This window comes from Crinia signifera, chromosome 6, assembly GCF_055691185.1.
Source record: "Crinia signifera chromosome 6, ASM5569118v1, whole genome shotgun sequence".
Taxonomy (NCBI): Eukaryota; Metazoa; Chordata; class Amphibia; order Anura; family Myobatrachidae; genus Crinia; species Crinia signifera.
In genome coordinates, this window is record NC_139222.1 from 227,195,015 (window position 1) to 227,220,547 (window position 25,533).

General features: G+C 47.1%; 1 protein-coding gene across 2 annotated transcripts in view; it reads left to right on the forward strand.

The window, feature by feature from the left end:
• Positions 1-1,472: 1,472 nt before the first annotated feature.
• The window catches only part of PANK1 (pantothenate kinase 1), a 52,268-nt gene continuing 28,207 nt past the window's right edge, over positions 1,473-25,533 (forward strand). Inside the window, exons 1-2 of one of the 2 annotated variants that reach the window (XM_083149037.1) lie at positions 1,473-1,902; positions 18,246-18,598. In XM_083149037.1, the coding sequence (XP_083005163.1) occupies positions 1,680-1,902; positions 18,246-18,598 (576 nt within the window). In that variant the 5' untranslated portion in view covers positions 1,473-1,679. Of the gene's footprint in view, positions 1,903-2,738; positions 2,955-18,245; positions 18,599-25,533 lie in introns of those variants that run through there. The other variant, XM_083149038.1, reaches the window with a different exon arrangement.

A 25,533-nucleotide genomic window follows, 5' to 3' on the forward strand; every position in this document is an offset into this window, starting at 1 on the left:
TCTTCACTCCCTGAAGAAGGCTAGGAAGCCGACACGCGTAGGAGAATTACCCCTCCAACACCATTCTTTCAAGCTACTGTCCCATCCACCTAAGTCTCCTCCCGGCTGGGAGTTGAGCGCACAGGAGCTGGCAGGACAGTGACACCGGGTGACGGTGAAACCCCGCTCCGCAACCCGGAAGTGACAATCCCACTCAGGCACTGTGGAGCCGGGCTCGCCACACAGCAGCAGCGCTGAACGAGCTCCGGCAAGAAGGACTTCACAATCGGACAGAAGAGCCGGGACCCAGAGGAACTTTGCAGCGGTGAACACAGGTGAGAGGTGCACTGCGGAGGGGACGGGACGCCAGTCCCTCTGCACCACCACCCCTGTGCACTCACCCACCTCCATTGTGACTGTGACATTTCTCTCTCCCCTCACGTCTGGACTGTGAACTCACCCCCATCCCGCTGCCCAGCAGCCCACCATAACCACTCGCTGCTCAGCAGCCCACCATACCCCATCCCCACTTGCATACCATTGCCAGTATTGTTGTGCATTATCACAATAAATCCATCTACTGCTTGCCTATACGGATTCAGTATTGAATCCCGGCGGTCGGGATCCCGGCGTTCAGAATCCCGACGCCGGAATCCCGACAGCCGAAATGCCGACAAGGGCGGGGACGTGGATCGCCCCCCCCCTTGCGGGCTCGCTGCGCTCGCCACGCAGCGGGCCCGGTGCCTCGCTACGCTCGGCACACTAATTTATTCTCCCTCCAGGGGTGTCGTGGACACCCCAGGAGGGAGAAAGTGTCGGCATTTCGGCGGTCGGGATTCCGAATGCCGGGATCCCGACCGCCGGGATTGTAACTGCATCCCGCCTATACAGCCTATTTTCTTCATTACCATCCGTGTAGCATATATTGTGCATCTCATGGTTTGTACATATCATGTTTTCTGGTTATTCATATTTCCCTCGTGCACATCACCACACTGCATTTCTGTCACCACTGTTACTTATGTGCAGTTCAGCATTATATTTGTACCAATACCACTATTTATAGCAACGTGCACATCAGAATTACTATACACCAGCCACTACTAGTCCTGAGCGCAGGTTACCACCACTCTTTGTATATCCTTAAATACAAGCCTGTAACAGCGGAGTTCAGGAAATTCTGGGATAATAAATGTACTCATGTCTCCGGCTCTGCAGTAGACTAGTATTGGCCATATTTTTTGGCATGGTAATGGTACAATGAGAATAGGTGTGTGACATGTTAAGTGGGTGATGGTGTACGTCAGAGTAGGAAGCATTGATGCTATATGGAAGCCTTCTCACACTTTCCTATCATGATAGGAAAAGCACATGGGTGGTCACTATCCACTATGGATATTATTATCGTGGGTGATACCACGCTGCGGCTGCAGTCCCGGCTGGCACAGTCCCGTTCTTGCCTCCCCCTGTCAGCAGGCGGTGGGCGGTGCATGACGTCACGGAGGCAGCAGCACACACACTCGGTCTCGGGTACTGGAGTTAGGGGACATGACCTCGCCGCTATCACCGCGCAGGAGCCCCTCAGCCAGCCATTAGCGCCTCTGCCCTCCCAGCAATACGCGCAGCCCTGCGGGAGGAGGGAGGCAGCTGTCAGCAGCGGATACGAGGGACGCCCCCTCGCCGATCTTCTCTTTGCAGTGATGGGGGATCATGCGCAGCCCGAGGCGGCCTCAGCTTCGCACTTACAGAATGGATTCCATCCACCGGGTGCCCATCTACTCAGCAACGGGGAGAGCAGCCGTGGCCTGGGAGATCCCGGAGCGGTGCACCACCGAGCACTCGCTGACTCCCTGCATCATGGCTCCCCGGCCAAGAAGAGCAGGATCAGGAGGAGGTTAGACTCGGGCAGGAGGAGTAGACCCCGTAAGTGGCTCATCCAACATGTGTTCATTGTTCCAGCGTAACCCCCTGATCCCCAGGACTTCACTGGTCTGATTCTTCTAGTCACCGCAATGTCACATTATTGTATGCAGTGCATGACAGCTGTGCTGTAGCAGAGCTTCCCAGCTGCATAGGCTCTGCAGTGCTCCCAGCCCCACACTAATCAATGAGGAATCTTATATATTGGATAGTAAATACCCGGCCGATACCGTCATGGCCTGCCTTTCCAGGAGGAATTGGGGTTCCCCAGCCTATAGCTGGGTGTGGGGTGGATTTGAGTTTAGAACTACAGGTATAGAATACAGATCTGATTCACCACGTACCATTAGAGGCTGCTGACCTACAATAACACTGTTCTCAGTTCCACCCTGCTCCTAGTTATACCTGCACGACCTGTCGTGTGTGTCTGTGTGTGTGTGATATCACTGGATTTTCATTCGCATCCACACGCTCCCTTTTTCTATGTACCCTTGGCAGCCTACATACAGTCCCCAGTTGAAGTGTCCTAGCAGCTCCTGGGTACACTACAAATAGGACACATTTTTGTGTATGACAGGAATACTGAGGTTGGTCAGACATGCCTCCCTCCCACGCAATGTATGAGGAATTGCGGCCTCCCTGACGCTACAGTATAGCCTGGTGACGATACAGTCAGTAGACTGCTTAAAATCAATGCGGAGTTAAATGCCAGCTCTGCTCAGCCAATGGAATAAACGAAGGTGGTAACACACCCACTGACACCACAGGGGGCCGGGCTGCTAGATAGCCAATAAGGAGCCCGGGAGCATGGCTTTGTGGTTGCATGGTAAATACCTTGTGCAGAAAGCGAAGTTCACCGGGCATTTCGCAATTTACATGCAGACAAAATATGTGACCTTGTTCTTAAGTTGTTTCAGACAGGGCAGTCCTGAAATGCAGTGGTGCAGGCCACATCTTCTTTAAACACCCCGTGTTGTTTAGCGGAAAGGGCTTGTTTCTAGCTGAGCTCTCACCGCTGTACATCACAATGAGGATTATTGACGGAAAGAAACACTGTAAGTATACTGCAATCACAGCATTGCTCTGTGCTGCTGATAAGTGCATTATCTGAGACGTGCCTTACATTGTAGTGCATTAATGTGTGTCTAACTTTGTCCAATAATGCCACTCTAGTATAAGGTGACAGATAAGACCAGGGATTGTTGATGTTATGAGTTTATTCTGCAGGAGGTATTGCCAACACTTCATTTGTGTGAAGTGCTATGATGGCTAGCAGCCAAAATATTTCTATCCCTCATGTGAATGTTAGCCTGTCATTTTTCTTTATTTGTAGTGTATTATTTCTATTTTCTAAATCGTAAAGTTTTCTGTTTCTTAGGTTATGTTCTAATGTATTATTGTTTAGTGTTGCTAAATTATATAGTGTTAATTAGTGATCGTTTGTGACCTACATAGTCCTATTTTACAACTTTTTTTCATTATATGATACTTCAATCAAATTATAATACTATGTGTTTAAGAAATCTTGGAGACAGATAAAGAAGAGTAGTTGCCCATAGCAGCTAATCCACTGCTATATGTTATGTTACAGACTACACTTAAAACTGGTGATTTGTTGCTATGGGCGATTTCTGCACTTGTGTCCAAGTGTTGATAAATATTCCCCTATATCAGTGATTCCAAAACTTTTCTAAATCACAGGGCCCTAGAGTATAAGCATTTTTCCTAGAACCCGTAGGCCACTGCTTACACTATGGAACTTATGTACGTACGTTGATCCGTGAGCGTGGATCCACGCCACCCTCCTGTGTCCACGCCACCATCTATTACCTTTAGTAAAGTTGTGGCCAGGGGAGAGGAGCGAGCCACCGAGCTCGAAGCGTGGCAAGTGATGTGAGCCCGTGAGGGGACAATGATGCTCTTTAAGTAGCGGCTAACATAACTGTCGTAGCGGTGGCCACAGAGATCTGGATGTACCAATTCAATAAATTGTGCCTTCGTGTCATGCGGTCAGTTACGTGAAAGTGTACAGTTGTTTTTCGGATTGTCTGCATAGTTTATGATTGGCAGCCACTACCACTGATTTTGCCTATCACTTTCACCATAAATTATTTGATTTGGCTCTGGACAGCCAGCCTGAGACACCTCCGGAAGAGTTTGGCAACACCCAAAGGTGCCTAGAGACAAAGTTTGGCGATGGACTTGCTAATAACCTTAACGAAACATGAAGCTGCAAAATCGTGTTCTGGTTTGCTGTGGTATTTCAGTGCTGCACTTAGCTGCAGGCTATTGTGTCCTATAGATTGTAAGCGCGCGAGCAGGGCCCTCCTACCTCTATGTCTGTTTGTTACTACCCAGTTTTATCACTGTTTTTAATTGTAAAGCACAATGGAATTTGCTGCGCTATATAAGAGACTGTAAATAAATATTTGGTTTTCCATTTAAAAAGAAAAAAGTGCCATGAAAATCAGTATTTAAATGTTATGCATTTTCTGGTGCACTGAAGCCTACAGGCATTCAGAGCAGCTATAGATGGAATGGCATTATTGATAGGACAATGGGTTTACTTTAAATTGTGGTGATTAAAGTAAATACCTGTTTATCCAGTTTCTTACTTATTTTCCCCAGAAGGTTAAAGGCGTATAATCACTTGTACAATATGGGCCCATGTAGTTATATGCCACATTGTAACGCTTCTGCCTAATTACATCATTGTGTTTTGACCTGTTTTTTTTTGGTTACTGTAAACATACTTATTACTGATCTTCATTATATATTTCTATTTCCAACTATAATTTAGGAATAAAATGAACTGGAAATGAACAAATAGCAGTATAGATTAGCGTCAGTGCTGATTTAACCCTGCGGATATTTGGCACATCTCTCTCAGCCATGTTGGCACTCCGAGTTAAGGAATGCTAGAGGTGATTCTTCCGTCTTCTTTAAATACTAAATCTCAACATCAGTGTGAATAATAGTACTACAGGTTGAGTATCCCCTATCCGAAATGCTCGGGACCACGAGCATTCCGGATAGGGGAATTTTTCGGTTTTTGGAATAATTTTTTTTAGGCATACTTACCTGTCCCCTGATGGTGTCCGGTGGTCCCTCGGCGTCCACGTAGTCCCCGGGCGTCCACAGCAGGCCTCCGGCATCTTCTCTGGGTCTCCAGCGGTCCCAGGAATGCATTGCGCGAGTGTGCGCGCGCACCGGTGACGTCACCGGCGCGCGCCCACACTCGCGCAATGCATTCCTGGGACCGCTGGAGACCCTGGAGAAGATGCCGGAGGCCTGCTGTGGACGCCCGGGGACTTGGTAAGTATGAAAAGAGGGTTAGGGGGGGGTAAATAATAAATTCGAATGATTCCAAAAACCACGGTTTTTGGAATAATTCGGATAAGGGATGCACGGATAGAGGATACTCAACCTGTATATGTTTTCTAATGATGTGGTGGTTGTCATGACAGTGTATACTGTAATCTGTGTTGCTGGTTGGTTTTTAAAATATAATGTGGAAGAAGGGAATTCATTTTTATGGCAGTTAATGGTGGTTCCGAAAATGTAACTATACTCCTGTCCATTCAATTGTTTTCATTATACACAACAGGTAACACTTAATGTTTGGTGACAGAATAGGGATTGGCTCTGTTTTCGGTTAACACAAGCAATAAACAAAACAAATTCCACTCCCTTGAAATCTCCTACTTTAAACAAAATAATGGGTGAGGTGGGATAGAATTCTCCTATATGAAGTAAGCAAGAAGAAGACTGAAGTCTAAAGCACACTATGGCCTATATTCAATCCCGGACAAAATTTTCACCAGGCGAAACAATTTGGAATTCTATTTGCTCGATTCAATTCCACTGCTGATTTTTTGCCTGGGTGAAAAACCCAGTATCAGCAAAATTGCCTCAAATTCATATGATTTTGACGAATTTGTGGCTGTTTTCACCCATGCCGATTCGTCCTCCAAAAACAGTGAAAATGGGCGAAAATGTTCTCAAAAACTGCAGAAAATGCCTGTGATTTCAATACTGAATCTTTACCCTTTTTTCACCTGGTGAAAAACTTGGAATCCAAGGTGGAATACGCCCCTATAAGATTCTTTTCAATCTGGCTGGCTGGTTGGAACAAAAATTAGAATCAACCATTCGCTCCCAAAAGTTGGAAAATGAACAGTAATTTGCACACAATGGGTAATTTAAGATAATTTAACTAATTTGTCTGGCCATATTTGTCTGTTTTGCATGTTTGGGAGCAAACAATCAATTGTTGTTTGCCCCCAGAAATGACCAGATACCAGATTTTTGGTATTACTGCCTCACAGCGCTGAGGTCATGGGTTCGATACCCGCCATGGCCCTAACTGTGTGGAGTTTGTATATTCTCCCCGTACTTGCGTGGGTTTACTCTGGGTATTCTGGTTTCCTCCCACATTTCAAAAATATACTGGTGGGTAAATTGGCTTCCAAAAAAAATGAACCAAAGAGTGAATGTGTGTGCATGTACATGCGGTAGGGAATATAAATTGCCAGCTCCACTGGGGCAGGGACTGATGTGAATGTTCAAATATTCTCTGAAAAGTGCTGTGGAATATGTATGCGATATAACACTCTATTTCTACTTTCGATTCCGACGCCGTAAGGCTGGGTATCAGGATCTAATCGTATGCAGCAACACACAATGCACTTGCTTTCGATTTTGACTATATAGTCAAAATCGATAGCCCAAATTGCGCCATGTGCTTGTTAGGCGCACATACTGGCCCTTACCTGGGAGTCAGGACATTGCGCCTCTGTCTCCCCACCCGGCACCTAGCAACAGGTGGACACCAGGCGTAATGCTTCCTGCTCCCCTCCCGGCGCCTAGCAACAGGCTGATGCAGGGTGCTGGCGGCCGCCGGTTGCCTGGCAATGGGGACGCCAGGAGCAGGCGGCATTCCAGAGAAAAATCAGTACGTGCAGCTGGGCAGCTTCACTCTTTTAAGAATTAGTTGACTCATTGGCTACTGCCCCTTTTTAGTCTCTGGCTGGGCACTCCCCAAACTGCTGGTGATAGTTCCTGCTTTGTCCTGAACTTGTCAGCTGTGGAGTGTCTTTGTATCGGAGATCTTGCCGTTCCTGATTTGACCTGCTGTTGCCCAGATCTCGGGGTGGAGATTCCATTCAGGCTGGTCAAACTTCTGCTTATTGCTTATAACATCCTATGCATTGTTGCATTAATTCCCAAATAACATTCTATGGTAATATGGCTTATAACATCCTATGCATTGTTGCATTTACTCCCAAATACGTTCTCTGCTATTATTTTGTATAACATCCTGTTGCATTCCTGTACCTTAGGGCTCTGAGAACAACTCACTGTGTACAATTTCTTCTGCCCAGCCTCCAATAGCCACTTTGTCTATTGTAAGACCTGGGGGCATCTGAGTACAGAGGGGGGGGGGGGGGGGGGACACCTTATCTGTCCTGGAAAGGCGGCTGCTATAGGTGAAGTCTTTGGCTGCAGGAGGCTAAAGAACTGCTGGGCAGAACAAGAATTGCGTGAGCATACTAGGAGGCCGCCAGTTTGTGCAACACAGGGTAGAGTTGTTACAGTGCACACAGCATATGTAGTTCAAAATGCACATTGTGTACAGTCCAAATCGCATAGCATACATTGTATAGGATCAAATTGCACCTAGCACACATCTCAAGCTCGGTAAATCTGACGGCCTCCATAGAAATAGGGCTACCACTAATGTATCTGCTGCTTTCCCTTAATGGTACTTTCGGAGTATACAATATATTTCACTTGAGTCCACATGAAAACCAATTGTATGTTTGGTGTGAGCTTATACTCTATAAATGTGCCTGTATAAATGTATTACTTCATTGGTTACCATTTCTGCCCTTGCTAGTTACAAAATGTACAGAAGATTATCCCTATTCATCTTAACCCCTGTAAATTATATCCTTGGAACGGAGCTAGCGTATCATGGCCAATAACATTCCTTCTCCTCTATATAATTAGGATTTTTGAAATCCTATTGTATGTTCATTTCCTGTTGTACTACTGCATTTACTGTATATGATCATCATACTCCTCATTCATTTCAAATATGGTTCTAATTTACAGCATAGGTACAGTTACAGGCACATGGTAATTACATGTGTTTTATGTAGGGTATCATTTTTACTGTGCACTTAAATAGACTGATGCATAATTAAACTTTGTTCATTTGCAGAGTGTATATTTTATGAATTCGCACTACACCTGCCTCCCCTTGCAGTGCACATGGTTTTGTCTATTAGAGAGAAAATTTACTTTTGCGAGTGAACCAGAATCGGGCCCATAGTGTGTATATAGACCTTTTTCTGTGCAGTGTAAGCCAAATTTATATCCAGTTATGTATCAGACAATAGAGCAATATTTACACTCCTTATAGCTTCTACATCTTTACATGACCTATGACCTCACAATGCAACAAAAAGTGCATTGAAACAAATGTGGTATGTTTTGTTGAAATTCACTATGTAGAGGCTGGCATTGCCAAAGTACAATCTCATGTACATTGTATCCTAACCTGCAAATGGCTATTGACTACCTACCCTTTAAAGCTCTCTAAAGGCCCCCATACACCAGAACAAGATTGGACCCAACCGTCCAATCTCGACTGGTCGTGCGACTGATTGTGTGCACACGATCATACAATTCGCACTCCCGCGGGTCGAGTTGTTTGTCCTCTGATAAGAAGTTATCAGACTGTCCTGATGTATGACCAGTAACTCCATTGTACAGTATATCACATAACCCTTTCTGTATACAATTATACACTTGTATTTGAAAGCGATGTTAGAAAGACTCTCTGTCTCGGAGTTCCTGAGAGCAGGTTATTCATCGCCACCGGATTCAGACCGGCGGGACCGTGCATTTAAATCGCTGTGTGGTCTGCACACACACACACACACACAGCGATTTACACGTGTTTTCGGGCATTTTCAGAGCGATTTAGTAAAAACGCTCAGAAAATGCCTGAAAGTTGGCCCGTGTGTAGGGCCCATAACTTCCTTGGAAGGCTAATTACATTGCTTATCTGAACAATAGAGTTTAATTTTAACTTGCTGTGATATGCACCACAATGCACCTTAGACAGTGCCATAAAGTCTGGCCCTTATGTAACTTGTCACTTGATTAAAGGCTGACTTAAACACATAAATAACTTAATTCCTCGCATTGTTTAGTATAGAACAAGCAATTTGTTGTCATTAGTCTAGCTTGCATTATCTTGCTCAAAGCTCACAACAAGTAAACCTAATGTACGCTTGCGATTTTTAAGTCCTGATAGCAGAAAATGTATATAAAGTATTGTGGTTATTTGTGCACAATAATGCTTCATCGATGCACTGGATGAACTTGTGATCCCCGGCCCCATCATAGTGCTGGCCAGTGTTAAACATGTACAGCGGGAATTCTGCCAATTGGAGTGGAGGTGCTGCAGGCTACTTTGAACCCTAGCACAATGTGAAATAGGTTATTTGTGGTGGAATTCAGAGAAAGTTACTAAATTAAGTCTACAGGTAAAATATATATATATATATATATATAATCAGGGCTATTTTTGTGCAGGCTCTAGCAGGAACTGTGGCCCTTATTCTAGTTCACTCTTTCTGAAAAATATTTCTTAGATGGACAAAACCATGTGCACTGCAGGTGAGGCAGGTGTAAAACCCCACCCAAATCTAATTATCTCTGCACAAGTAACACCTGCCTCACCTGCAGTGCACATGGTTTTGTCCATCTAAAAAATATTTTGTCAGAATGAGTGAACTAGAATAATGGCCACAGTTCCTGCTGGAGCCTGCACAAAAATAGCCCTGTATATAATATTATAGTGTCAACGATTGCATACTTTGAGGTGTGGACAGTGGGGGATATTCTGATTCACTCGGAAAGGCACAATCACTCTCTAATGGACAAAACCATGTTCACTGCAGGTGGTGCTGATGTAACTTGTGCAGAGAGTTAGATTTGGGTGGGGGGTGTACTTCAACTGCATATTGCAGTGTAAAAATAAAGTAGCCAATATTTACCCTGCACAGGAACAATAAAACAAAACACCCAAATCTAACTCTCTCTACACATGTTACATCAGCCCCACCTGCAGTGCACATGGTTTTGTCCATTAGAGAGTGATTGGGCCTTTCCGAGTGAATCAGAATAACCCCCTATGTTGTTTGTAGCATTGCTTAGTGTGTATGCACTAAATAATTTGTCAGAGCGTTAAAAAAGGAAAACCTTGACAATATCACATCATTTGCAGTGTCCTCTAAATCAGTGGTTCTCAACCTCGGTCCTCAAGTACCCCCAACAGTGCACATTTTCCAGGTCACCCAGCAGGTGCACAGGTGCACTCGTTATTCACCGACACATTTTAAAAGATCACAGGTGGAGCTAATTATTTCACCTGTGATTGTCTGTGGAGACTTGGAAAACATGCACTGTTGGGGTACTTGAGTACCAAGGTTGAGAACCGCTGATCTAAACAAATATATCCAGTTTATGAAGAAGATGTTTTTTAATGGAAAAATAATTAACAAAATTGCAAATATCATGCTACAGAATAAATAAACTTTAATTAGATGAGTCTTCATTCACATACCTCTATATTGAGAAACTGCACTGACTGTTTCATATATATTGTCCATGTAGGATTGGGGCATGAAGGGCCCACCCGGAAACACAGTGGTAGTTGCCAGGGTTGCCAGATCAATAATAAGCGCACATATGATTTGCACAGGTTCTTGACTGCTCATTGGATGTAATGACAGTTGGTATGGTTGGGACGTGTCAGAGTTCAAACCAACTGTCATTATATCCGATGAGCAGTCAAGAACCTGTGCAGTTCATATTATTAAAGGGATGATCTGATAGCCCTGGTAGTGGCCCGTCCTTGGGGGTGTCTCCAGCCAAAATAGGGGGCTTTGCAAACCATTAGAAAGTGTACGGTCTGGGTCCCTTTATAAATATATTCCATGCATGATAAGTTACCAGTTTAATGCACTGTAGAAAATACACCGTAGTCATGTACAGTATAATATACTGTGGGCCAGTACAACCATGTATATTGTAGGCCCATTCTTTGTCCTAGGTAATGCTAGCTTAGCAATCTTGCTATGTTCCTTTATGTAGACCTACCATAGAGAGACAAATACTTCCATATGGTTCACAAATTGTAGTTCATCAACACCCACATCTTGGGCGAGATGCACCAAACTAAAAATGCCGTAAAAACCCCAGTTTTCGGGTTTTTTTACCGCATTTTCATATGCAGCAAAGCCCCACCGCCGGGGCTTCGCTATGGGGTTTTAAGACAGTTCTAGATGGCGTAACCCCATGGAAGCCTATGGGCTTCCCTTCGCATCCCCCCCCCCCCCCCTGCTGATCTGCGACGCACCTCCCTCACGTGATCCAGTGATCTCGTCCTTGATGCACCGGTTCTGGGTGCAGGGAGGAGGAAGCAAAGCCCTCACAGCCGGGTGAGGGTTCCCGGAGGGAGAGGGGACCCGCTGCACATTGCCTCCCATCGCCTTTACCCAGTTTTCGGGATTTTTACCTAATTTTAATTTACAGCAAAGCCCACACCGCCGGGGCTTCGCTGTGGGGGGTTACGACAGTTCTAGATGGCCTAACCCCATGGAAGTCTATTGCGTTAATAATCGCATATGTTACTGCATATGCGATTATTAACAATGCGGATGCCGGGGGTGTGGTATAGGGTACCGACAGTCGGGATCCCGACTGCCCGGACACAGCATGGTGAGCGCAACAAAGCCCCTTGCGGGCTCGCCTCACTGTGGGCACGGTGGCTCGCTACACTCGCCACCTATTCTATTCTCCCTCTATGGGGGTCGTGGATCCCTACGAGGGAGAATAGCCGGTGGCCAGCGGGCAACCGTCTGTCGGCGTTTTGACAGTCGGTATCCCGACGTCGGGTAAATGACTGTCGGGAACCCAACTTTCGGGACCGCGTCCGGCACCCGGATGCCGGTGATGTGCAGCCGGGGTTATTAGAAAATCCCGCCCCTTGTGTTTTATGTCTCATACAGATAGTTGCATTTTTGAAAAGAATACCGGAGCTATGGATCTGTAGCTCACAACAGACATGTGTCCTGCGCACCACAGCTTGTGTTCTTGTGGAAAAATACTACCTGTCTGTACAGTACTGTGGTGAATAAACTCTGCACTCCATACAGCTGAACTTTGATCTGCAGTAAGAGAAAGCAGTGGATTTAGTTAATGATGATACATTTATTACCGTGTCACCTTCACACCTTGCTGACCATGATTTGCTACATTTTTCTGTTTGATTTGAAACGAAAATCATTAGGCTTCAACATATGGAATTAATGATAGTCTATAGACTGTGCAGAACACAGAATATTAAGGTTTCAAAGTATCTGTGTAACAGGTGATGTGTGAGCAATCTTTACTGCATGTGAAAAGAACTAGGTGACTTGTCAGCTGATAATTTGTGTAAAATAAAGTCGCATTGTACTTTGCCAGCAATGCCAGTGCATGTTATAAAGCTGTGACAAGTGAACTGTAAACCAATCATACTTGCTTACCTGACCCTCTCCATGAGGGAGAAAATGCTCTGTTCCTGGACTTCCCTGGTAATGTATGATTGCCATCACCTGTTTGGAGCTAGGTAATTGATAAGAAAGGTGATTCACCACAGGTGATGGCAATCATACATTACCAGGGAAGTGCAGGAACAGAGAATTTCTCCCTCATGGAGAGGGTCACGTAGGTAAGTATGGCCTAACTGTGTTTAAGGGCACACACAGATATATATATATCTCCTTTTTCGATATCATTAGGAGGTTGCTAGCATATATTTGGCCAAAGATATGAACCTGCCAACAAACGTTGAGGTCGCCTATGTCTAGCAGGTCCCTAAAACTCTGGGGTAAAGTATGCACCAACTCGACTTGCACCAAAAGGCTCCCGGCGACCTAACGCTTGCTTATAACCTCAGTTACTGTCGATCTAGATTCGGTCGATTTATCTTTCAGTCTAACTAAATGTGGTGGACCATACATGGTTGATCTAGATATCATAGATCCGTTGACCGGATACGGTAAAGCACATACTGTACACAGTAACGCTATACTTCTAGCAGCCTCATTGCACTCAATGTTGAGTAGGTTACATTGGGGTGGAAGAAATTTAAAAGAAAATTTGAGAGATAACATACATTATTATTACAGTGTATTAAAACTGTACACAAGAGTCTATAGAGTACATTGATCCTCTGAATTAGAAAATTGGTTCCCAAACTCTGTCCTCACACATGAATATTTAGCTCCACATGTGGATCTTTTAAAATGTCAGTGAGCAATGAGCGCACCTGTGCACCTGCCAGGTGACCTGGGAAAAGGGAACTGTTGGGGGACCGTGTTTAGAAACCACTGCGTTAAGACGGTGGTACACTTAGATGCCGTACAGTTTGTTATCCGTATATAGGTCGTTATTCAGACCTGATCGCCCGGCTGCAAATTCACAGGCCGGGCGATTGCTAGACTGTGCACATGTAATCCTGCAAATTTATTTAATCGCTGGCCTTACGCAAGTTGATTGACAGGAAGCTGGTGTTTGGGGGAAGTAGCTGCTTTTTTTGGGGGGGGGGGGAATGCAGGCGTACCCAGATGTTATAGGGGAAGGCGCGTGTCTGATCTGTCTGTTTCTATCGCAGACTGCACACACAGGATAAATTATGGGATGGTGATTGGCTTGCAAATGGATTTGTAGCTATTCGCCAATCCAGGCAATTTTTTTGCCAAATAAGCAATTTGCAGGCTTGCGCAGAGTTTTACTCTGACTGTGTGCCGATTAGCTAATCTCCGAGCTCTGCAGTTTATCAGAGCAGTGATCAGGTCTCAATAACCCCCATATTACGCACATACATCTGTTAACTAGCCTGGGACATGGATAAGACGGGATGCAGTTCAAATCCCAGCAGTCGGAATCCCGGCATTCAAAATCCCGACCGCTGAAATCCCGACACTTTCTCCCTTCGTGGGTGTCCACGACGGATTCAGTATTGAATCCCGGCGGTCGGGATCCCGGCGTTCAGAATCCCGACAGCTGAAATGCCGACAAGGGGGGACCTGGATCGCCCCCCCTTGCGGGCTCGCTGCGCTCGCCACGCAGCGGGCCCGGTGCCTCGCTACGCTCGGCACACTAATTTATTCTCCCTCCAGGGGTGTCATGGACACCCCAGGAGGGAGAATGTGTCGGCATTTCGGCGGTCGGGATTCCGGCGTGGGGATTCTGAACGCCGGGATCCCGACCACCGGGATTTTAACTGTATCCCGTCCACGACACCCATAGACGGAGAATAAATTAGTGTGACGAGCGCAGCGTGGCAAGCCCGCAAGGGGGTTTGATCCACGTCGTCCCCCCCTTATCGAGATTTTGAGCGCCGGGCATTTATATCAATCCCGTTAAGACTACTTTTGCAAATGCTCAGCTGCCCCAATTACTTTTTCATGATAAATTCTCAAAAAAAGCAGCTCTTCTCTTTGGAGGTACCTATTCTTTATTTATTTATTAACAGTTTCTTATATAGCGCGGCATATTCCGTTGCGCTTTACAAAAGGAGACCGTGATACAACAACAGGGTATTTACAGACAGTCAAAAGGTAGGAGGGCCCTGCTTGCAAGCTTACAATCTATAGATTGCACTGGTTTTGATGTTTTGCTTTTTGTTTTCTTATTTTAAGGTGTATATATAACATAACAAATACACAACAAACCATGGAAACGTGTGCGCTTTTATTAAACGCATCTGTACATAGGACGAGCCCTGTTAACGGTTTAATATGTTATGTTGTTCTTTGTTTCATGTTACCAGTGTTGTATTATACATGTTAGACCTTTCCCCCAGATAGCTATCAGCCGAAGCCTAGATCAGATTTCATCCTTTTAGAAGCCACCTGCTTGGCCGGTCATGTGATTGATCATAGACTGTAAGGTGCACAGAACAAGATTAATTTCCTGCCGCTGTTTTCAGCTGTTTCTCTCTCTTTTTCCCTTCTTGCAAAAATAAGATCTATTTTAGTGTTGGGCTCATAGAAATAAACTTCACACTTTATAAAATTAAAAAAGAAAAGAAAACTTTCTGTTTCTTAAGTTTGTATTCTTAATAGGTTTTGTTTCCAGATAAACTTTTTAAGTGAAGGTCTGCTTTTCCAGGTACATATTGTGACCATTTTATTATTAATTTATACCCCTTTTACGCCGCAACAAAAACCTGGGTCAACGGAGGTGTAAATGGGTCAAACCATGTCCCTTCTACCCAGGTCCTGACCTGGGTTGAACACGGCTAGGACCTGGGTAGAGGGCAGTGTAAACAGGAGCGCTGGGTCAGCTGGGGGGGGGGTACATGGGGGCGATCGGCGGTTCCGGTGGGGGTGATCGCAGTCCCGGCGATTGGAGATGTCAGCTCCAAGCGCCGCCTCAGTCTACACTGCGGGTAGACACCGCAATGTAAACGGTGCAAATTCCAGATCTGACCTGGCTTGGATCCATGTTCCAAATGCCGGGTTGGATCCGGCATTTTTGGTGTAAAAAGGGACTGACCCCAAATATTTAACAGACTATGGGGGAGATTCTCTAAAACTCGCCGCCCAGCTCTGCCCCCCTTCGCCGCCCATCGCAATCATAATTATCGCATATGTTCTAACATATGCGATAATGATGGCAAAGGACAGCTCTTGCGTTAAGAGCTGTCCTTTGCGGTGATAGTCGCCGGGTCCCAGCAGGTCCGGCGGCTCCCCCCTCCCTCCCACACCCGGCGCTGCTGCTGTTGCGCCGGGCTCTCCTCCTCCCTGCACCCAGAAGAGGATCAGTGCAGGGAGGAGGTCACAGGTCCGGGCAGCACAGCTCTGTGCTGCCCGGACACAGGTGAGTGGGGAGGGGGGGAGGCGGGGGTCCGTGCAGGGCGGCGGTCTGTTTGCGTTAGAAGCCCGATAACGGGGTTTTTACCGCATTTTTACCTTAGAGAATCTCCCCCAATACTTGTGTGTTGGCAATGTGTTTAATACATCCTGTATAGTTTCTGTATGTTTGATGGATCAGTGAAAAAGAGTTCAGGTATGCTGTATTACTGTATAGGGCTACACTGTCCTATGAAAGCCTACCATGTGCTGAATTGTATGGGTCACTGGGTCGACCCACATTGGGTTGACACATGAAATAGGTCGACAGGGTTGAAAGGTTGACGCAAGCATTAGATCAACTATACGAAGTTTAACAGTCAAAAGGTCGGTATGACTTATTCACATTTCTTTTGTCCCGAATGCCGACGTAGTCGACATGGACACCGTCAAAGTGTACTGTTTCCCTTCGCATGGCTCACTGCGCTCACCTGGCTTCGACCTAATGCTTGTGACGACCTTAGCTATTTCAACCTATTTCAAGTGTCAACATAAGCAATGTCAACTTTCAGAGGTCTACACAATACTTGTTACTCTAATGACCATATGACCGGAGTAAAGAGAGATCCCTTCTACTGTATGTTCTATGGATGTGACGATACCAGCTAAGCTGTGCCTTTAAAACTTAAAGGCATTACTCTGATGATTTGTCCATGATTTCACCCTATGATTAGGGAAAAGTTACATGCGTTCATTATGCTGTCACCCCTATATTTAGAGCCACATCACTTGGCTGTTTTGTTGTGGTTGCCAAGTTAACAGGGTATAGAAGAGCAGGGTGGGCTTGTCCTGCATTTCTTTGTCCTGATTGGCTCTCGTACAAGCTGAGCTGCCGGAATAAGTATTCAGTTCTCGCCTCTCCAAAGGCAGCAGATACTTCTCTTATCGTGATTCTCCCACACATTAACATCCTCTGTCACTTGGATTATTTCATAGATGTTTGGGGAAATATTTAAAATGTTGTAATTAGTGTTTTGTTAGAAGGGAATAATTAGGTCTTCAATGTCCTTACTGTGTAAATAAAATATTTGGCATTAAACCTAAATAGCTAAGAAATGCTGGTACTGTATGTTGTGCAGGATATCCGTTTCTAACACATGCATTAAATCGGTATAACATGGGAGCACGTAATACCTTGTGTCTGTACACTAGTGTTCTTATGGCTTGTTCAGTTTGTCTTATATTGTATAATAATTATACTGGCTTTGTCAATCTATGAATACTGTCAATGGATATTTGCTGTATTTATTATTATTTATACACAGGGCCTGATTCTGGTTCACTTGCAAAAGCAAATCTCTCTAATGGGCAAAGCGATGTGCACTGCAGGTGGGGCAGATGTAACATGTGCAGAGAGAGTTAGATTTGGGTGGGGTTTGTACTTTAAACTGATATCTATATTGCAGTGTAAAAATAAAGCAGCCAGTATTTACCCTGCACAGAAACACAATAACTCACCCAAATCTAACTCTCTCTACACATGGTACATCTGCTCCACCTGCAGTGCACATGGTTTTGTCCATTAGAGAGAGAATTTCCTTTAGCAGGTGAACCAGAATCAGGCCCACATTGCAATATGATGTGACCACAGGATATGAGGTTTATGTTATCATTACAATGAATACTATAATAACTAGTGCTGACATTAGTGGCTGATCAGGGTTTAAAACCTAAAGGGGTGGATAACCTTTCCTTGTGGCATGGGGTAGGTTCCCCCACTATGTGCCATAGCAGGTGGAAATAGGGTTTTTATAAGGGGATCAAAACCTAAAATATTATCTTGTGTTTATTAACCCCTTCAGTGGCAATCCCGAGAATTTTCTGGGCTGTTCCTCAGTACCCAGTCTGGCAAGCCCGGAAAATTCTCGGGATTGCCACTGTTTAGAGCCGGGCAGCGCTGCTAAGTTCAATCTCTGAATTTAAGGCCCATACACACTAGAAGATTTTCATTTCAAAAGACTTTGCCAAAATCTTTGATAGATATATCTGTGACCAAATTATTAAGCAGCTTCGGCGCTGCCTTGCTCCCTCCCCTCTGCCATGCCTCCTCCTCGCGCCTCCTCCTCCCCTCCGGGTTTTCTATTGATGCCTCCAGCGCCGGCTTATGACAAGCCGGCTGCCGGGAGCAGGGACGGGGTGGCGGGGCGCAGGGCCGGGCAGCGGCTGATGTACAGTTCTGCCGCGCTGCCCGGACCCGGGGAGAGAGTGGTGGGGTTTTTTTAGGCAGCGCTCCCCATAAAAAACTCGCCCAGTGGAGAGCGCTCCCTAAAAAAAAAAACACCACTGAAGGGGTTAAGACCACTTAATGTCCTGTCTAAAATGCACTTTTTTAGGTTTAATATGGATTTTCATTTCTTTCTTAAGCATTCCCATGGTTTGGTATGGATATTGGTGGAACCCTGGTTAAATTGGTCTACTTTGAACCCAAAGACATCACCGCAGAAGAAGAGCAAGAGGAGGTTGAAAACCTGAAGAGCATAAGAAAATACTTGACATCAAATACAGCCTATGGTAAAACTGGAATCCGAGATGTCCACTTGGAACTGAAAAACTTGACCATTTGTGGCCGTAAAGGCAACTTGCACTTCATCCGCTTCCCCACATGTGCTATGCACAGGTTCATCGAGATGGGGAGTGAGAAGAACTTTTCCAGCTTGCACACTACACTATGTGCCACGGGAGGTGGGGCCTACAAGTTTGAAGAGGACTTCAGGACGGTATGTAGGACAAAGGGCACCATTTCACAAGTGGTCTGTTTAACAAAGTCTCAGAGTCCAATACATAGAAAAGAACCCAAATAAACATCACAAAAAGCACCTAAATTCTAAAGTACAGTAACAAGAAATATGGTAAATAAGCACTGCAATAGAATATAGTTCTTTGAAATATTGCCATATATATTTTTTTCTGAAAATAAAATTGTGAGGACATACTCATACGAAATGCTGCAAGTTACAGATCCCATAAAGGGGGTAATTTGCAGCCTTGTGAGCCCACCAAACCCTGCTTTATGAATGGTGGCCTGCCCGCCACCCATTCGCAAAGACGATTCCCTCACCGGGCCTGCGAATGTACATCCATTCGCAGGCTAGTGGGATCCACCCACATAATTAAGTGGTCGGCGACCATCAAATGATGGTAAGGTGCACACATATAAAAGTGACTCTCAAATCGCTTTCATATGCAGGGACACTCCAGAGGAAGTGGGCGGGCAGCTGACATCTGGTGATGTCAGCTGGCCAACCCCCGCACCATCAGGTCATTTGCATGAGAATGCCCAGAGCTAGTGACCTCTTCTGGTTGGCTGTGCAGCGTGGCCAATCAGAAGATATGGTATGCAGCGCTGTGCATGTTAATGAGGGCAGGGGTGCCAAGAGGGGGAGGGAGCAGGTACTGTTTACCCAGGCCCAGGCCTGTCAGGGGGCCCGGGTCTGGACACACAGTTTTTTTTTTTATTTGGTGGCAAGTGCGCCATAGTCAACTTTTCAGTGGCGGCATTTGGAGTACGGATGTGGGCGGATGTGTGCCGGCATGGGGGCAGCAGCATCACCGAGGTCTTCCACTCTCCGACACCAGGGCCTGCTGAGAGCCCGCCACGTGATTTGGGAGTTTACTCCTGGCAGAGCATGTTAACCTCTGGCAGAGCATTTTAACCTCTGGCAGAGTAGGTTAATCCCATGGCAAACAGCATGTTAACCCCTGGCAGAGCATGTTAACCTCTGGCAGAGCATGTTAACCTCTGCCCTGGCAGAGCATGTTAACACCTGGCAGAGCATGTAACTCCGGGCAGAGCCGGTTAATTCCATGGCAAAGAGCATGTAACCCATGGCAGAGCATGTAACCGGTGTGGCATAACGTGTAATGAGCATTACGGCATGTGGTATAATATGTAATGGGTGTGTGGCATGTGTAATAGGCATTACATTTTTGTCCCTCTATCCACCTTGGAAGCAGTGGCGTAACAAGGGTCAACAGAGTGTGCGGGGAGCTCCATCTGTGGGGGCCCCAGGAAGTTGCTGTACCGGGGCCTACGATTTCTCTTGGTGGCCCTGAATGAGGTTCTGTCAGTCATTGTATCAGGCAGCGTGTACTGCCAATCTTGTAAGGTGCAGGACGCATGGAACAGTATTGGCTTCAGTGTTGGGACTGCAGCACAAAATTCAAATAGAGGAGTCACATCGGTACTTGTTTCCGAATCGCATACCATAAGGCATACGATGGTATGCGATGCGATGTTACGCGATGGCAGCTGATGTTATACAATTTTAAATTGTATACCATCACCCTAATGGGTGTTTTCAATGTTAAATGTGCCCCCTATAAGAAAATTAATTGTATAAGCACCGTAATGGGTGCTTACAATGTTAAAAGCACCCCCACTATCAACACCAACCCGAAGCGTGGCGAGCGGCAGTGGTACGCGTCCTCCGACCTTTTCATACCCACACTATCCACGTCGGCGTGGAGTTGATTTTAGATAGTGTGGCGAGCGCAGCTAACCACCAAGCCCGAATCGTGGCGAGCGCACTGGGAATATATGTGAAGTAATCCGCGTCCCCTTGCGGGGCTCGCCACGCTTCGGGCACTTTATAAAATCTACTCCACGCCGACGTGGATAGTGGGGGTATGAAAAGGTTGGAGGACGCGTACCGCCGCCGCTCGCCACGCTTCGGGTTGACGTTGATCGTGGGGGTGCATTTAACATTGTAAGCACCCATTAGGGTGCTTATATTACAAATCGTATAGGGGCTTATACAATTTAAAATCGCATCACATGTGGGCATATGGCATGCGATGCGATGCAATGTCATACAACTTAATATCGTGGGTGCCGTGCTAGGAAACAAGTACCATCACATCCACTGCCACTAACTGCCATTCCAAACTGACTAAAGGGGCCTACACACAGGGAGATGTTGCTGAGCGATCTGAACAATGTAGATCGCTCAAGATCACTGAGCACACAGCACTGCACAGTGATGTGTCAGCGCTGTGAGCTGAGCGATCTGCCAGGGCCAGTGTTTACTGGTGACAACACTGGCCCTGCCCGGAAATTAAGTAGATTTATCCAGCATGCTGGATCTTAATCATCGGACATTAGTGATGCGCGGGGCCACGCAGCACTATCACTGGCCCCTAGACATGGAGCGATGTGAGAATGCATAGAAAATGCCCTGAAGTTGCCCAGTGTGTAGGCCCCATTTCTGGCAGTTGGTCTGGGCCCGCCACTGATCCCGACTATCGCAGGATTGCCGGTCAGCCTGATGTGTACCCAGTTTAAATAATGTTTTTCAGGTAAACCTCCCTCAACCAGTTAATTTATCATTTTGGGGGTATTCTGTTTAATTTGCAAGGCTGCGAATTCGCAGCCTTGCGAGTCCACCAAACCACGCCTTTGCGAATGGTGGCCTGGCCGCCACCCATTCACAGCGTGTGTATGCACTCACTGGCTGCGAATGGATGTTTAACATAAACATCCATTTGCAGGCAGCGGGGAAACTCCCACATCTTTCGATGGTCGCCAACCATCAAAAGATGAGGTGCGTGCGTGCGTGCATGCACCTATAAAGTAACTTCCAGGTCACTTATATATGCATGCACTTTTGGACTGAAATGGGTGGGCAGCTGACATCCGGTAATGTCAGCTGCCCGCCCACGTCACCCTGTGATTACCATGGGAACGCCCAGCGTTTTCATGGGAACGCCCATAAAATGCTGGGCGTTCCCATGACTGGGTACCCCGGCCCCCCTGCCCACTGCCCGCAATGTTGGGTGAGTGCACCCGGCGAACAGTTTGTTCGCCGTGGCCACACGCACCTGGCCACACGCACCTGGCGAATGCACATGTGCAGAAATGTGGCTGCGCATACACAAAACATTGAGCACACATGCGACCTGAATAAGGTCCTTTGTGTCTCCACCACTCCATATAGCGCTGGAGCTAGTGCTTGGTGTCCAGCACTGATTGTTACCTGCAGCATGTGACCTAGTGATATAGACATAGATCACGTGCAAGGAGAATACAAATCCTAGCTGCACTGTACACGCTGCCACTATCTGCTGTGTATAAGAACATGTTGCAGATAGGTTACTGATGTATTGCTCCCTCTGTCCCTGTGTTTGGCTGATACAGGGGCATAGTCTCAGACTCTGAAGATCCTCATACCTGCCGTGCAAGTCTACCTCTATACACTTTGGGACAATGAGTAACAAGCCAGATAGGTGCTTCTGAATAGGCAGGTTTAATAGTAAAGGAAAATTAAAAGCCTGATTCTGGTTTGATCGAATGGGGCCAAATTTGGCCCTGCTTCTAATGGTGCAGATCTGCGCATGAGCGACTATGAGCATGTGCACACTGTCAGTGGTGGGAAGGGGAAGGACAGGGGGCTGGTGCAGGGAAACGCCCAGTATTTTATGGGTGTTTCCCTGGGAATGCAGGCGGGTTGACACCTGCTTGGGAGGAGCAGCTGATGTCACATGATGTCAACGCCCGTCCCCTTTTTGGCCATCTCTATCAGAAATAAATTTCAGTCTAGACTGACTTTTATTTAGAATGGGGAAAAAAATTATTTGATGGTCAGCGGGGATTCGCGTGGCAGGGGGACAGGTGGCGTTTTCCTGTTGGCTAGGCTGCGGACATACACAGCCTAGCGAACCAGTTTGAATCAGGCACTAAGTGTACGGAACAGACACGGAGGGGTCAATCCTATTAGCGCTGAACGGTGCGTGGTGGTGTTTAAATGCTGAAAAATGGCACCCAAATTAAGCCTATCTCGCACCCTTTGCTGAACTGATTTTGCTTAAAATTGCTCGCACCCCTATGGAGGTGCGAGCACTTTTAAGTGAATTCAGTCCGCCATAAAGTGCGCCTGGTGCCATGATGATTCGCGAGTGTGAATCGTCCACACCTGATAGGACCGACCCCAGGGAATTGTAAAGGCCGATAACTCTACATAGTGCTTTCTACATGACTCTGTAGTACCGGCACTTAGTATTCTTCATATATCATGCTATAAGAGCAAAGGCACATAGGATACCCCCTTTGGACACTGGAATTTAGTTTGTGATGTAAACTTTCACATGCGATACGATTCGCAGCAAACAGGGCCCATGAAAGCTGCCAGCTATTGGGGTCTTTTATTTATTTTTCCCGAAAATTCACATTGCAATGCGAATACAACGTACAAGCAGACTCTACTGATTAAAATGATATGTGACGTATGTGTATTAAGTGTGACTGTAGCTGTATATGGAATGTTACATTTGTGTCACTGACCCCATAACATAGCATTTTGTATGCAAATATAGCTGCAGTTGCACACAGAATATACACCAGTCCCTTTAATCAGCATTGTCCGCTAGGACATCTAGGCCCCCATACACTATGCGATTTGGTCCCGATTTCACCCGATTCAGATGAATCGGGCAGTGAAATCAGGCCAAATCGCATGTGCAGACACCCGGTCTGACCCGATGCGCGGTCCTGTGCGCATCGGATCGGAGTTGGGAGGTCGGCCCGGCTGCACATAAGATTTGCAAAATCTTGTGTGCAGCCTGGCAGGGGACGCTGTGAGGCGGGCAGGGGCGTCAGATGCTGCGAGGTGGCTGACGGGGTACACAGAGGCGGCAGACGCTGGGCAGGGGAAGCCGGAGCAGCAAGCTGTCAGTGAGGTGCTGCAAGGGGAAAAAAATGCCCATACAGTGAATGTGCAGCCTGGGATTGGCTGAGCGCTCTCTTAGCCAATTGCTAAGAGTGTGAGAGTGCTCAGCCAATTACTGGCTGCCTATTCAGGGGGCTTTTTTTCCCCTTGCAGCACGTCACCAAAAGCTCCCTGCTCTGGCTACGACGTCCCTGCCCGACGTCTGCCGCCTCTGTGTCCCCCGCCTCACAGCGTCCGCCACCTCGCTGTCCGACGCCCCTCCCCCCCCCGCTTCCTACAACATGCAGCTCCCAGAGAGTTGTATATCATAAATCACATTTAATTTATCATATGCAAAACTTGGCACATCAACTGGTTAATCGTGTCTCCCCCTCCTGGGGAGCTGCAGGGGAAACCAGGTACGACTTGAAGTTTGAATATTGGGTCTTATTATTATTACTCTTTCTGACAAAATCCTTCTTAGATGGACAAAACCATGTGCACTGCAGGGGGGCAGATGTAAAATGTGCACTCAGCCCCCTATTTCTTAGCAAAACATGCAGTTTTATTGCATACGTCATGAGAATACCGCCCAACCCCCCTACTTGGGAAGATGATGGCAGGGCCGAAACTAGGGTTTCCGGCGCCCGGGGCAAGGCAGTCATTTAGTGCCACCCCCCCCCTTCCCCTGAAAGGGGGACGGGGGGACCGGACCAAATGACCGCCTTGTCCCTGGCGCCGGAGACCCCCCCTCCCCGCACAGTCCTCTCACCGCCACGGCTGCTGCCCTTCTCCTCCTCATTCCATGCTGCTGCTGTTGTCACCAGTGACCCGCCGTCCGACTCAGCCATGTGCGTCCTGCTGTGAATGGCCGGGCTGGGTCACGTGGGGCGGCGGCGGACAGCTGGGTGTGGCTGATCGCGGTCTACTCTGTGCAGCCGCCTGCTCTCCGGGCTTCCTCGCTCAGCCTCCTCTCCTCTTTTCACGCCGCAGCATGTGAGGCAAGAATGGTGTAGCCACTGTAGCGGCATCTTACTTTGACTCCGTCCGTCTCCTACTAGCGTGGCGGCGGGAAGCACTGATGACTTAAAAAAAAAGACTTGCCGGACGCTGATTGGCTGAATTCAGCCAATCAGCGTCCGGCAAGTCTTTTCAAAGTTATCAGCAGCCGCACTAGTAGGAGACGGACAGAGTCAAAGTAAGATGCCGCTACAGCGTCTACACCAGTCCCCGGAACCCTGCTACCTGTCACCGGACCTCACAGCGCCCCCCACCTCCAGCGCCCGGTGCGCGTGACGGTACTCTTTACCTAGCACGGCGCCCATCGCGGGCATTGAATGCACTAAAAAATCGGGTGCGACGCGATGCCCGCGATTTCCCATAGGGAACAATGTTAAATGTCTCAATTGACCCAATTTTACTGTTCAATGCCTCAATTGACCCGATTTTTCCATAGGAAACAATGTTAAATGGCCCACAGAGGCCAAATAGGCACCCTGAAGTGTGAAATGGCCCCCACAATTGTTAACGCCACCCCACGATCAACGTGAACCCGAAGCGAGCCCGCGAGGGGCGGCGGTACGCGTCCTACGACCTTTTCATACCCCCACTATCCACGTCGGCGTGGAGTTGAGAATAGAATAGTGTGGCGAGCGCAGCGAGCCACCGAGCCCGAAGCGTGGCGAGCGCACGCGGATACCTGTGAAGCCCGCGAAGGGACGCGTTTACCTGTGAAGGTATCCGCGTCCCCTCGTGGGGCTCGCTGCGCTCGCCACACTATTCTATTCTCAACTCCACGCCGACGTGGATAGTGGGGGTATGAAAAGGTCGTAGGACGCGTACCGCCGCCCCTCGCCGGCTCGCTGCGCTCGCCACGCTTCGGGTTGACGTTGATCGTGGGGTGGCGTTAACAATTGTGGGGGCCATTTCACTCTTCAGGCTGGCTATTTGGCCTCTGTGGGCCATTTAACATTGGTTCCTATGGAAAAATCGGGTCAATTGAGGCATTGAAC